General features: G+C 44.8%; 1 protein-coding gene across 8 annotated transcripts in view; it reads left to right on the top strand.

Annotated features, from left to right (window-relative positions):
- Window positions 1–13,749, top strand: part of Nfrkb (nuclear factor related to kappaB binding protein) — a 32,713-nt gene that overhangs the window by 9,780 nt on the left and 9,184 nt on the right. Inside the window, exons 6-22 of one of the 8 annotated variants that reach the window (XM_028776187.1) lie at window positions 117–460; window positions 1,032–1,105; window positions 1,899–1,983; window positions 2,645–2,825; window positions 3,232–3,340; window positions 3,904–4,030; window positions 4,451–4,516; window positions 5,555–5,634; window positions 5,736–5,779; window positions 6,613–6,673; window positions 7,045–7,219; window positions 9,325–9,431; window positions 11,292–11,415; window positions 11,903–11,982; window positions 12,124–12,338; window positions 12,440–12,710; window positions 13,238–13,450. In XM_028776187.1, the coding sequence (XP_028632020.1) occupies window positions 448–460; window positions 1,032–1,105; window positions 1,899–1,983; window positions 2,645–2,825; window positions 3,232–3,340; window positions 3,904–4,030; window positions 4,451–4,516; window positions 5,555–5,634; window positions 5,736–5,779; window positions 6,613–6,673; window positions 7,045–7,219; window positions 9,325–9,431; window positions 11,292–11,415; window positions 11,903–11,982; window positions 12,124–12,338; window positions 12,440–12,710; window positions 13,238–13,450 (2,025 nt within the window). In that variant the 5' untranslated portion in view covers window positions 117–447. Of the gene's footprint in view, window positions 1–116; window positions 461–1,031; window positions 1,106–1,898; window positions 1,984–2,644; window positions 2,826–3,231; window positions 3,341–3,903; window positions 4,031–4,450; window positions 4,517–5,554; window positions 5,635–5,732; window positions 5,780–6,612; window positions 6,674–7,044; window positions 7,220–9,324; window positions 9,432–11,291; window positions 11,416–11,902; window positions 11,983–12,123; window positions 12,339–12,439; window positions 12,711–13,237; window positions 13,451–13,749 lie in introns of all 8 variants that reach the window. The other 7 variants (XM_028776186.1, XM_028776180.1, XM_028776183.1 and 4 more) reach the window with 7 other exon arrangements.

A 13,749-nucleotide genomic window follows, 5' to 3' on the forward strand; every position in this document is an offset into this window, starting at 1 on the left:
ATGTGGCACTGAGGTTAGACAGAACATCTAGGGCAGATCCCTGTAGTACAGGTTCTTGGCACAGTAGGCCTCTGGTCCCATTGTGCCACTTGAGAGAACTGCTTTTCCCCTTACAGGAGAGTAGTAGTGACTGTTGGCCTGCTGCAATGCGACCCCATCACTCTGTTGAAGTCTCTCTCCTGGAAGAGCCGTTTAAATGTGTGCTCCAGCTCATCTGGGGAAGGGTCAGAAAGGAATGTGGAACCCTGGCCTCCATGTTGTTGGCTTAGCCCTGTTGAACCCAAATGGCCACTTACCCAATCTCCCCTATTGGAGTCCACAGCCACGTTGGATTTACAAGAAAAATTTTCTTTTGAAGATCTCAGCTCATGGCTTCCAAGCTCTCCAGCACGTTCTCCTAGTCCTGCGGTGCCCCTGAGGGTGGTGCCCACGCTTTCCACCACGGATATGAAAACTGCAGGTGAGAACTGAGCTGATTGTACTGCAGTTCCAAGACACCATGGTGTAGAAAAGCGAGAGCTCCTTAGGGAGGTAGGGACTGTGTTCTTCCTTGACACCAAACAGCAGTGCTACTTAGAAGAGGGAGATGTACTGTGCTGGCATCCCTGCTTTCCTTTGTCTTGAAATCATTCTCAGAAACTGATCAGTTGCTATTTTTGGTTAAAGAAAGCATAACCATGCTTGAACTAGCAGTAGAATGTATAGCCAGACCCATAGCAACTCAGGGGGCTGTAAAAATAACTTGGGTTTGGAATAGGAACCAAAGGAGAATGCCTAGCCTCTTGGGTGTGCTTACGAGTCTGCTAAGTAACTGAAACCATTTATTGGTTCGTGTATTTAAAGAATGCTGTTATGCTGATCCTGGGACATTAGGAAGACTTGTGCTGCTTACAGTATGCAGAGTCAGAAGTAGCACAGTGGGACCAGAGGCCTACTGTGCTTTTGAATATCTGAGTGACTAGGCAGATTTAAGTTAGAGCTTTATCATAGTGAATGACCTGGTCCATGTGGTTTGGTTCCTTTACTTTCAGATAAAATAGAACTGGGGGACAGTGACCTGAAGTTAATGTTAAAGAAGCACCATGAGAAGCGGAAACATCAACCAGTAAGATTGTGGTGGGAGTGGCCATTTGTAATTTTCAGTGCAATGCCTCTGAGTTGTCCTGAGACAGTGTTAGTTACTACCTGGGTTGTACTTTTTTGTTTTTATCACTGTCAAAGACAGGAGCAATAAGAAAGGCTACTTAGCGTCAGAGGTATGAGGAGCCAGTCTAGTGCTTTGGCTTTACAGGGCACGGTTGACAGTATGTGCTTCCTTCAGTCTTGTGGTGACACTGGTATGTGAGAATCGTGACCTGCCCTCCCCTTCCCAGAGGCTGAGTTTATCCTTGGTGCTGCAGCCGTAAGTGGCAGAGCCAAGAATCAAACTTCGTGCTCTTCCATTTTGTGTGGCCTCCATTATCATTTCCATATGACGGTACATCAAGGTGGAGAAACACAGTGCAGAGGACAGACATCTGAGAGAGGTGACATAGGAAGAGCAGGGAGGGAAATTGAGTTCTGTCTTCTCTGCTTACAGTGGTAATCAAGCAAACCTACATCCTCGCAATCCTATTTTCAGACTTGTAAGCTATAGTAGTAGTAAGACTATGGTATGAGAGTGCGAAATAAGAATGTGGAGGAGCTGTGTGAACCGCAGCTACCCTACAGCAGACAGGGGAGCCAGGGTTCACCACTGTGAAGAGCAGTAAGTAGTTGATATTTTTGTATATTTTAATTTAACATGATTCCCTCATGTGTCCCTGGCATTCTATATTTATTAGTACATTGGCACAGTCACCATCAATTTTGGGTTCTTTTTTAGATCTTTATAACCAGATCTTTGATGTCATATCTAGGATCACCCAGACCTTTTGACAGGGGACCTGACCCTCAGTGACATCATGACTCGAGTAAATGCCGGCAGGAAGGGCTCTTTAGCAGGTAAAAGTCTATGGGTCCTGGTCCCCTCTTAGATACCTGACTTCTGATGTTAAATTGTATGACATATTGTCTGTATGTGACAAAAATAAATGGAACCCTAGCCTTTATGCCGACCACCTTTGTTTTGTAATTGCCCTCTAAATTTAAAATTAACACAGCAGGGCCTGGGAGAGAGGGCTCAATGGATACAGTCCTTGCTGTGCAAGGATGAAAATCTGAGTTTGTATTCTCAGCACCCATGTAAAAGCTGGGTGTCACAGCCCCCTCTAATCCCAGTGCTCTGTGCCCTGGAGGCCAAGATAGGGCCTCTTCAGCAAGTAGACTAGCTAGAGAGAGCATGCCTCAGCGGAGACTGATTGAGAAAGATGCTCTGTCAATATCTGGCTCCACATGCACACACACACACACACCTACACATGAATATGCATATAGATGCACATGTATCATACATATGGACACTTGAATAAAATGAAATCAAATCAGCACAGCACATTATTAGATGTTAAATTAGCGGTCACACACTGAATTTGGATTTCAAAAAAACTAAGTGTCTTACTACTGAGTCTTGAGACAGGCCTTGGGGAAGGGTATGCAGCTAAAACCTCTCACTTCATGTTGCAATTTTATGACTTGTATGTGTTTGGCTTTTCCCTGTTCCCAGCCTTGTATGATTTGGCTGTTCTTAAAAAGAAGGTGAAGGAAAAGGAGGAGAAGAAAAAGAAGAAAATAAAGTTGATTAAGTTGGAGACAGAGGATCTGGCTGAGCCCCTAAGCAATACTGAAGGGGTCCCAACTCTCTCACAGGCCCCCTCTCCCCTGGCAATATCATCTATCAAGGAAGAGTGAGTGAGGCAGATATAATGGGCTGCCCTGGGGGTTGGTGGGGAGGGAGTTAAGCATGGGCTGAGCCAGTCTTGTGTGACTTACGTGAGTTGACTGTATGTGCTGAGCTTTGAGGTCTTGCTGGGAACATGTACCATGTTCTTTTCTTAAGTTCCTGAGCTCATGTGCTTACAAGGAGGCCAGGCAGCCTGGATCCATCTGGCATGTGTTCTTTGTCATTTTGATTGTTCCTACATTAAAAAACCAAAACTTTGTAACGTGTGTGTGTGTGTGTGTGTGTATGTGTGTATTTGTGTATTTGTTATATATGTGGAAGTCAGAAGACAGCTTGGAGGAATTGGCTCTCCCCTTCTACCGTGTGGGGCCCAGACATCAAGTGCTTACATTTTCTTCCTTCCTTGTTAGACCCCTGGAAGACATCAAGCCTTGCCTTGGAATCAATGAAATATCTTCCAGTTTTTTCTCTCTTCTGTTAGAGATCTTGCTGCTGGAGAGTCAGGCTAGCCTTCCTATGGTAAGAGTTTTAGAGATGCTGTTAAAGTTTTGCAGTTTCCATGCTCTTGCGTGGTCTCCAGCTTCTGGCTCTGCTTACTTTCTGTTGCTGTGATAAAGATCATAGACAAAGCAACTTGGGGAGGAAAGGGTTTATTTCATGTCCATCCTTAAGGGACATCCAGGTAGGAACCTGGAGGAGTGCTGCTTACTGGCTTCCTCTCTGTGGACAGCTCATCTTGTTCTCTAGATCACCCAGGACCATTTGCCTGGGGGCAGCAGTACACATGGTGGGCTGGGACCTCCCATAGCAGTTATTAATTAAGAAAATGCCTCACACACTTGTCCACAAAAATCAGGTGGAGGCAGTTCCTCAAGAAAGGCTTTCTTTCCAGATGATTCAACTTGTGTTAACTTGACAAAACAAACAGCACTTGTGGGAAGTAGAACTCAGCTTGTTCCTCGTACAGCATTGCAGCTAATTTAGGAATTTGGCAAACTGGATATACATGCCCTGCTCTGACACCTTGGAATTGCTGATATAAAGAGAAACTTAATTGTGGTCCATCTTTTCCTTTCCCTCAGCTGGAGGATCGAGTTTTGGACTGGCAGTCTTCTCCAGCCAGCTCCCTCAACAGCTGGTTCTCTGCTGCCCCCAACTGGGCTGAGTTGGTGTTGCCTGCTCTGCAGTATCTTGCTGGAGAAAGCCGAGGTAGGGTCTTCTCTGCGAAATTTTATCATGTTTTTCCTCTTGTTGGGGGGGGGGCGGGTGTTGTTGTTGTTTTGAGACAGGGTTTCTCTGTATAGTCCTAGCTATCCTGGAACTCACTCTGTAGACCAGGCTGGCCTCGAACTCAGAAATCCGCCTGCCTCTGCCTCCCAAGTGCTGGGATTAAAGGCGTGTGCCACCACTGCCCAGCTATGTTTTCTCTCTTTTGTCTAAAGAATTCTTGCACTAAATTTGTCCAATAATGCATTTGTGTCAGACACTTCCTAGGTGTCTTTCCTGACACAAATAAATAAATAAATAAATATCAACAACAAAACCAACTCAGAAGCTCTCCCAGAGCTTAGGGCTTGTGTCTGTGTTAGGGTTAGGGTTGTGTTTGTTGATGTGATCTATTTCTTACAGCAGTTCCTTCCAGTTTCTCTCCATTTGTTGAATTCAAAGAGAAAACCCAGCAGTGGAAATTGCTTAGTAAGTAGTCCAGACCTCTGAGAGGTTTGTTTTGTTTTGTTTTTCCCCTCCTCTCCATTTTTTTTTTTTGAATGAGAGAAATTGGTGATGGGAAGATTGTCACAGAGAAGAGTAGTTGGAGATCCAGGCAAGCAGGGAAATGTGTCATAGTGTTTCTGAGGAGGCGCTGCATCTCTTGTCACAGTAGGGGGAAAGGAGACTGGCTCCACAGCAGTGGGTTCACGTCTGCTCCAAGTGAGGAGAGCAGGGAGACGGTGTGTGTGAACATATGTGACCTGTGAGGGCCCGTGGCCATGGCTGTGTTGGCTCTTCATCTTGTGCTCACTGTGGTGTCCTCAGCTTGCCCATCACTTGTTTGTCTGGCGCTTACCCAGTGCCTGATGGTTGGGTGTACACAAAGGCCAGAGTGCAGATCACTGAGGTAGTTTTTGATTTTGTGTTGAGGGCAGAACTGGCCTTTCTAACATAGCCTGCCTGTGTGGTCCTGATCCCATGGTGCTTCTAGCCTGTGCAAGGTATGTAAGTACCATCCCAGGTACCCCGGTAGGAGTCTGAGTAAGAGGTCACAGAGGAAGTAGTTTCTTCTAGGCAGGTTACAGACTTAGCCTGCTTTTTGCCTCTGGTCTTTTTACTGGTTCGCCAGTGTGAAGAGTGGATTTTCTCCTTCCCTGGTGTAAACTTTATAGCATCAGTTATAGCATTACCTCTTCTAGAATTGGTTCTACTTATATGACCTCATTATTCACTTGATGTGACCTCTCTGAGGACAGAAAGTGAATTCATTTCACGGTCCCAGCTTGATGCACATGCCTGCTGCACAGTGGCTATTCTATAAATACTTGTTGAATGAAAGATCTGAAAAAGTGACATCCTGGAGCTTATCCAGGCAGTGAGGAGAGGCATGAGCATGTAGGAAGGGCCAGGGAAGGTTCTGATGGGTTCTTTCTGGCATAGGTAGAGCTGGTGAAGAGAAGGCAGGATTCTGAGTAATCCTTTACATTTCTTACTTTTTGTGTGTGCCCCATCTTCACTCCATAGGTCAATCTCAAGATAATGAAAAAGAATTAGCTGCTCTCTTCCACCTGTGGTTAGAAACCAAAGACCAGGCCTTCTGTAAGGTACGCCTCTTACTTTATCATGACTTGGGGTTTTAGAGCCCTTAAGTTAGTGAAAATTCTCTAGCCCATTTACCTGGTAATGTTTTCCCTTTCTTCAGCAGGAAAATGAAGACAGCTCTGATGCCATGACACCTGTCCCTCGAGTGTGAGTATATTGTTCTTGTGGTGGGTGCTTTCCTGTGAAGCCATGTCATAACTTTATTACTCTGGATCTGCTGACATCCGTGTGTTAGAGCTGTAAGGGACCTAAGACAGAAGTCCACTGACTCATACTCCTTAACATGCTTGAGGAGGGCACATGTCCTGTCAGTAAGAGTGGCTCCTGACTGCTGTGCTCTCTTAAGATAGGTGGTCTGCCTCTAAAGAAGTCCATGAAGTTCATGTTCTTAACTTGTAGTACTGTGTTCTTCATTCTAATGTCATCTCATTTTCTCGATTCCTACCTGGTCATACTACAGTGCAGGGGCCCAGCCTTACTTAGTGTAACCCATGTGTACACACACACACACACACACACACTCTCTCTCTCTCTCTCTCTCTCTCTCTCTCTCTCTCTCTCTCTCTCTCTCACACACACACACACACACACACACACACACACACACATACACACACATATCCACTCATATAATGGGAGCTTAGAACTCAAATTCTGGTTTCTTTTGAAGGCAGAAAACCCACTCAAGACTTGAAGTGCTTTGTTCCCCCAAGAGTAAATTTTGTTATTGAGTACTGAAAACGGCAGGTGAAGATGTCACACTTTTTCTGTTTATTCCAAACACTTGAGGATCCTAAGAATGGAGTAATGTGGGAAATCAGTAGGGCTTCTATGGTAAGAGCTGGAGATTAGACTGAGCAGGAGTTGAGTATTATTATAGAACATTCTACCACACTGCCAAGGGAATTGTTCTAGGTGCCGAGAAAGAGCTAATGGTCCTTCTTGCTCTCAGAGATGATACAAAATTCTTTATGTTCCAGAAGAACTGACTATGTGGTTCGGCCTAGCACAGGAGAAGAGAAACGGGTGTTTCAAGAGCAGGTAAGATCTCCTTAGAAGTTGTGAATACAGAAGCACTGAGCCTGGCTTTCCTTGATCTCAGCTCCTTGGGTGTTCATCAGCCCAGATAGTTCGCTGGTGGAGTCTGTTTGTTGGGGTAGAAATAGTTTGGTGAAAGGGAAAGAAAACTTTTGACTGTTTTTTTTTCCAGGTAGCAAAATATATTTTACTTCCTTGCCATTTCTCGGGTGACCGTCTGTGAGGACTGTCTTTCCCACTGTGGTTGGGTTCTTTGTGGGGTTGCTTGTTTCTTCCTTGTATTGACATCTCATTTGAGCCACCTGAAGGAGTTCTAGGGAGAACTCCACTAATTCTGAGGTAGCAATTTTTTACCTTTCTCTTTTTTATGGTAGGAGCGTTACAGGTATAGCCAACCCCACAAGGCATTCACCTTTCGCATGCATGGCTTTGAGTCTGTGGTGGGGCCAGTGAAGGGCGTGTTTGACAAGGAGACCTCCCTCAACAAGGCTCGTGAGCATTCACTGCTGCGCTCTGACCGGCCTGCGTATGTCACCATTCTGTCTCTTGGTATGTGGCATGTATTTATTACTAGGGCTTTCTTGTTCCACAAGCTTTCCTCACACTAAATTGATGCTTCCTGTACAAAACCCCAACCCCTTGCTCACTCCATCCATTGAACGGCTAGAAGATCAGTCTGAGAAGTTTTCAAAGCTGAGAGGTGACAGGGTGGGGTTTACCCTGGTAGTTGATGCCAAGAGTCACTGCTTCTTTCTGGAGTCATCTTCATTTTGGTGAACTGCTCACAAGCTAGTAGTTAAATCAAGTATAGGATTTTGCTTTCTCAAAGGATGTTTTTTCCTGAGAGCAATGACATAATACTGTGACCCCAGTTCTTAGGATGCTGAGGCTAGAAGACTGTTGCAAATTTGAGGGCTGCCTAGGCTATGCCCTGAATTTGAAGCCACACAATGACATTGTCTCAGAAAATGAAAGAACAAGGAATTCTTTGTATCATGAGTCCCTTTGGTAGTGAGACCTATGGACTCCTTCCCAGAATTAGAATTACGCATTTGAGGGCTGGAGGGATGGCTCAGTGGTTAAGAGCACTGACTGCTCTTCCAGAGGTCCTGAGTTCAGTTCCCAGTAACCACATGGTAGCTCACAACCATCTGTATGGGTTCTGATGCCCTCTTCGTATGTGTCTGAAGACAGCTACAGTGTACCACATACATACATATTTAAAAAAAGAGTGACAGTTACATTTTAGAATTATGCATTTAAACCCCCTCCTCAAATAGGGTTTCTCTGTGTGGCCTTGGCTGTCCTAGAACTGTTCTTTAACTCAGAGATCTACCTGTATCTACCTCCTGAGTGCTAGGATTAAAGGTGTACACCACCACAGCCCGCCTTAATTAAATTTTTTTTGTAAAGAATTATTTATTTATTTTACATATACGAGTACACTGTAGCTGTACCATTACACCTGGTTGTGAGCCACCATGTGGTTACTGGGAATTAAACTCGGGACCTCTGGAAGAACAATCAGTGCTCTTAATTGCTAAGCCAGCTCTCCAGACCCTTGCATTTAAATTCTTAAAAATGCTTAGAGTTACAGAATGTCCAATCATGTTTCAGTAATTATTAAGTTGTTAAAACATTTAAATGCAAAACTATGCTTCTGTTATAAAACTGAATGATAAGACCCAGTAGTTCTAATTTCTGTAACTTCCAATGGGGGTCAGTGTAAGTGATTTTGTATGTTACACTTGTAACATGAAAAGTATTTGATTTCTATTGTAACAGCACAGTAATAGCAGTATGTGGTTTATGTTTGTTGATAATTGAAAGAAGTACTAATTTATTTTTCTTACCAAGTTTTATAGAGCTACTGGGTCATCTTTCATCTTCCCTATAAACATGAAAGCATATTTTGGTCTAATCCACCCTTTACTCCCTCCTCCACCATCTCCCTGGTCCCTCCTTCCAGACACCCTCCCAGCTTTTTCACTAAAAATGGATATTATATATGTTTGTGTGTATCCCACTAAGTCCAGTTAGTGTCATTTGCATGCATCTGGGTGTGGTGTGGGTATAGGACTGTCCACGGTAGCATGGGTGATCTATCCTCCCCAGAACAAAACTGACGTTATCTCCAGCTTGCTGTCATGACTCCTGGAGCTTTGTAACTAGAAATGGAACCTTTCAAATCCCTCCCATCCATGCTGGAATAGTGACTAGATAGATCTTGTGCAGGTCTTGTGTAGTGATCACAGCTTTTGCTAGTTAGGAGAACAACTCCCTCTCACATCTGAAAGGTACTGTTTCCTGTCAGTTCTCCTTAACTTTGGTCTCTTAAAATCTTCTCACCCTCTCTTCTGTGACATTCCCTGAGCCTGGGAGAAGGGAGTGTGATGTTCTGTTTGGGGATGAGAACCACTCTATTCAATTCTACTGTATCCATGGACCTATTTTTTTGCCATAGGTGTGTTAAACGTGTAGGAAGGTGCAGTGCAGTGTTGATGGCCAGTAGAGGGCAGTGTGCCCCTGACCAGTCAGGTGAGGCTCAGGAACCATAATCCTAGGGAGCTCAACCCCACCAGAACAGGTCAGGAGATGTTGTAATTCATTGGAAGCTTTGCTTGACTCCTGGATTTTGCATTTTCTGCTGTCAGTTCGGGATGCTGCAGCTCGGCTGCCTAATGGAGAAGGCACTCGGGCAGAGATCTGTGAACTGCTCAAGGACTCTCAGTTTCTTGCTCCAGATGTCACCAGCACTCAGGTAAGTTAGAGAAATAGCTTTTCTTGGCTTTATTTCAGAATGTATTTGAGAAAAACTATTAGGAAATCTAAGTTACACCTTTTTATCTTTTACTAGTGTTTGTTGAACCCAGGGTTTTGTACACATCAGGAACATGCTTTACCAGTGAGCTGTATGTGTTTCCCTACCATAAAATCTTTTTTTTTTTTTTTTTTTTTTGGTTTTTTGAGACGGTTTCTCTGTGTAGCCCTGGCTGTCCTGGAACTCACTATGTAGACCAGGCTAGCCTCGAACTCAGAAGTCCGCCTGCCTCTGCCTCCCAAGTGCTAGGATTAAAGGCGTGTGCCACCACCGCCCAGCTCCATAAAATCTTAAAACAAAAAAAAAAGAATGAGTAAGTTGGGCATGGTGGTGCATGTCTTTAGTCCCAGCACCTGGGAGGCAAAGGCAGGTTTAAGTTTGAGGCCAGGACACAGAGAAACTTTGTCTTGAAGCACCTCCATCCCATCCCACCCTACCCCCTGGGCCCCCAGTCAAATGAATAAAAACTAGCTAGGCATGATGGCAGTACCTATAATACCAACTACCTTGGGAGGCTGAAGCAGGAGGATTTTGAACTTGAAGCCTGGACAGCATAGACTCCTGAATGTTCAGTGGATAAAGGCACTTGCTGGGCATGCCTGATTGACCTAAGTTCAGTACCTAGAGTCTACATGTGAAGCTGGATGAGGTGGCCAATCTTTAATCCCAATACTTCAGGAGAATTGCCTAGAATGTATGGTCTAGCTAGCCTGGAATACACAATGAGAGAGAAACAGCAAGAGATTCTGCCTCTGAAACAAGGTAGATGGTGATTGTCTTAGTCGGGTTCTATTGCTGTGATGAATCATCAAGTTGGGGAGAAAAGGGTTTATTCAACTTGCACTTTCATATCGTTGTTCATCACCAAAGAGTCAGGACAGGAGCTCAAGCAGGCTGGATGCAGAAGCAATGGAGGGGTGCTTTTACTGGCTTGTTTCCCCTGGCTTGCTCAACCTGCTTTCTAACAGAACCCAGGACTACCAGCCCACGGATGGCACCACCCACAATGGGCTGAGCCCTCCCCTGTTGATCACTAATTGAGAAAATGCCTTATAGATGGATCTCATGGAAGCATTTTCTCAAGTGAGGCTCCTTCCTCTCTGATGAGTCTAGCTTATGTCAAGTTGACACACAGAAACATCCAGTATAGTAATAGTGAGAACCACCTGTGACCTTCTGACCTTCACACATGCACTATGGCAATTGTATGCCTGTACTCACATCATGTACACAATAAGAATAATAAGCCCATTCAAAATACTACAACCAGGTGGGTAGAGAAATGGCTCAGTGGCTAAGAACACTGTTCTTTCAGAAAACCTAGGTTTGATTCCCAGTATCCACATGGTAATTCACAACTTTTTTTTTTTTTAAGATTCATTTTTTTAAATTTTTGTGTGTATGTGTACCTATATATTAATGTATTCTATACGAGTGTAGGTACCCATGGAACCCAGAAGAAGGCATGGGATCTCCTGGAGGTGGAGTTATCAGGGGTTGAGCCATATGATATGGGTCTTGGGAACCAAGCACTGGTCCTCTGGAAGAGCAGCAATTACTCTTTAACTGCTGGGTCATCTCTCTAGCCCTCCTTATTCTGTAATAAAGGAAAGGTTCTACAGTTAATTAGTTCACAGGATCCTTACAGTGAAGGTCAGGTAGTATCCTAGCTGTACACCATTCTTTCCAAAGTGATGGATGAGCCAGTGGTAGGACAGCTAGGTTGAGATCCAGTGTGCTCTCTGACTTTTACAGCTACTGGTTGGAGTTGTTCCATACCTCCTTTTGCTCTGTTCTTAGGTGAACACAGTAGTGAGTGGTGCACTAGATCGATTGCATTATGAGAAAGACCCTTGTGTGAAATATGACATTGGTCGGAAGCTGTGGATCTATCTGCATCGTGACCGGAGTGAGGAAGAGTTTGGTATGTGAGGCCTTCAGTATGCTAACTAGATGGGGGACATCTGCCTTTCAGTTCCATATCTGTTACTCTGTTGGCATTTAGTTAGGATAGGGTTATGGAGTAAGAATCCAATCCACCAACAAGGCCTGGCTTATCTTACTTTGTTTTTGAGAAAGAATCGTGCTGTTTAGCCAACTATGGCTATGTGTGGAACTTGTTATATGTGCCAAGCTGGCTTTGAACTTGGGAGGATCTACCTTTGTCATCCCAGTTCTGGGCTTACAGTTGTGCAACTCACGACCAACTGTTTGTTTTGTTTTGATTTGATTTGATTTGAGATAGAGTCTAAGCAGGCTTGCTTTGACTGTACTGGTTTTCTGCCTCAGTTTCCTGAGAAGTGAGTGGTATTACAGCTTCTGCTTAGAGAGGCCTTGGTTTCTAACAAAGCCCTTCTGATTTAGCGTGCCAAAGTCAGATTTCCTAAACTTTATTACATCCTTGTTTATAGAACGAATTCATCAAGCTCAAGCAGCAGCAGCTAAAGCCAGAAAAGCTCTTCAGCAAAAACCCAAGCCACCATCCAAGGTGGTAAGTTACCTCGTAAGAGCATTTGCTTTAGAGATTTTGTGATGAGGCAGCTCAGCATAGATACTTGGCTTTCACCTGACTCAGTGCCTCAGGAGCCTTCTCTCATGATGCCTGAGGTAGATTTTTTTTTTTCTTGTCTAGAAATCCAGTAATAAGGAGGGCTCTGTGAAGGGCCTTAGTGGTCCTTCTGAGCAAAGCCAGCTGAGCCTTAGTGACTCCAGCATGCCAGCTACCCCAGTTACACCCGTAACCCCCACCACGCCAGCATTGCCCACCCCCATCTCTCCTCCACCTGTGTCAGCGGTGAACAGAAGTGTCTCTACCACTGTCTCTGAGCCAGCCAAGTCTAGTTCAGGGTAAGTACCTCTGTTTCTTCTCTTGTTCTTTCCCTCAAGTCTTTTGTATTTACATCCTGAGTTTTTGTGTTTTTTTTTTTCTTCTTGATTTTCTTCCTCAGTGTTCTTCTGGTGTCCTCACCAACAATGCCACAGCTAGGAACCATGCTTTCCCCAACTTCCATCCAGACTCCACCCAGTTCTCAGGCTACTGCTCGGGTTGTCAGTCATTCCAGCTCAGCAGGACTACCCCAGGTTCGGGTGGTAGCCCAGCCCAGCCTTCCTGCTGTTTCCCAGCAGTCAGTAGGGCCAGCACAGCCGCTACCCCAGATGCCAGCAGGACCACAGATTCGTGTGCCAGTCACTGCTACCCAAACCAAAGTAGTACCCCAGGTAAATGGATGCTGCATGTCATTGGGATACAGGACCGTGTGGACCTAGAGGTAGGCTAGTGGATCAAAACAGGCAGAGCTTGAAGAAGACCTGGAAATCACATATTGCTGCTGTTGACAATGAAGGTCATTGAAATAACTCATTTAATGTTCAAACCCTCAGGGAAAATGTTGAAAGCTGGGAAAGGACTTTTAGGTGCTCTGTGTTACATGTTGGAAACAGGACCTTCACTCTCAGACCAAAGCTCTATACAGTGGAATGAGATTTCAAAGGTTGTGCTTCTAAGTTCCAGCTATGCTGTAGTCATACCTGTGTGACTCAGGACAGAGTCCTGTCTTTGTCTATGTAAAACTGAAGAATCACATTTGTTTTCAGTATAAGGAAATGAAATAGGATGTTAAATGTAAAACATTGCAAACATTGTACAAATATAGGAAATGAAATGTCCATTCATGTAGGGCCCCTGCTTGCTTGGCTGGAAGCATTTTGGTGTCTAATTGATCTCTTGACTTCACATCCTTAACTAGGCAGTTATGGCAACAGTTCCAGTCAAGGGACAGACTCCAGCGGCCTCTGTGCAACGGCCTGGACCTGGGCAGACAGGGCTTACAGTGACGAATCTTCCTGCTGCAGTCAGCCCCGTGAGCAAGACAGCCATGAGTTCTCCTGGGAACTCTGCTCCAAGTGCCTCCACAACAGCCGTCATTCAGAATGTCACAGGACAGAACATCATCAAGCAGGTAGGTGAACCTGACTGAACAGTGTCCTCAAGCTAAAGCAAATGACTGACGATGTGGGATGTCGCTGAATAGCTTGGGTGCCTGTGGAGAAGGACTTGTTATCTTTGACTCCTGGTTTGGAGATACATCAGGTGAGTTCCCCACCCTGACCCTTCAAAGGCAGAGCAGCCTTTATGTTCTTCTCGTTCCTTGTATTTCGACATTGGGTAGCTGAGGTTTGGGTTTATGTTTCAGTTTCCCTGGGTTTATGCAGTTAGTTCCCATGGCATACTTTACTATAGGGTTTTCAGGTTTTCATT

Source organism: Grammomys surdaster, unplaced genomic scaffold (assembly GCF_004785775.1).
Source record: "Grammomys surdaster isolate TR1022 unplaced genomic scaffold, NIH_TR_1.0 266, whole genome shotgun sequence".
Classification (NCBI taxonomy): domain Eukaryota; kingdom Metazoa; phylum Chordata; class Mammalia; order Rodentia; family Muridae; genus Grammomys; species Grammomys surdaster.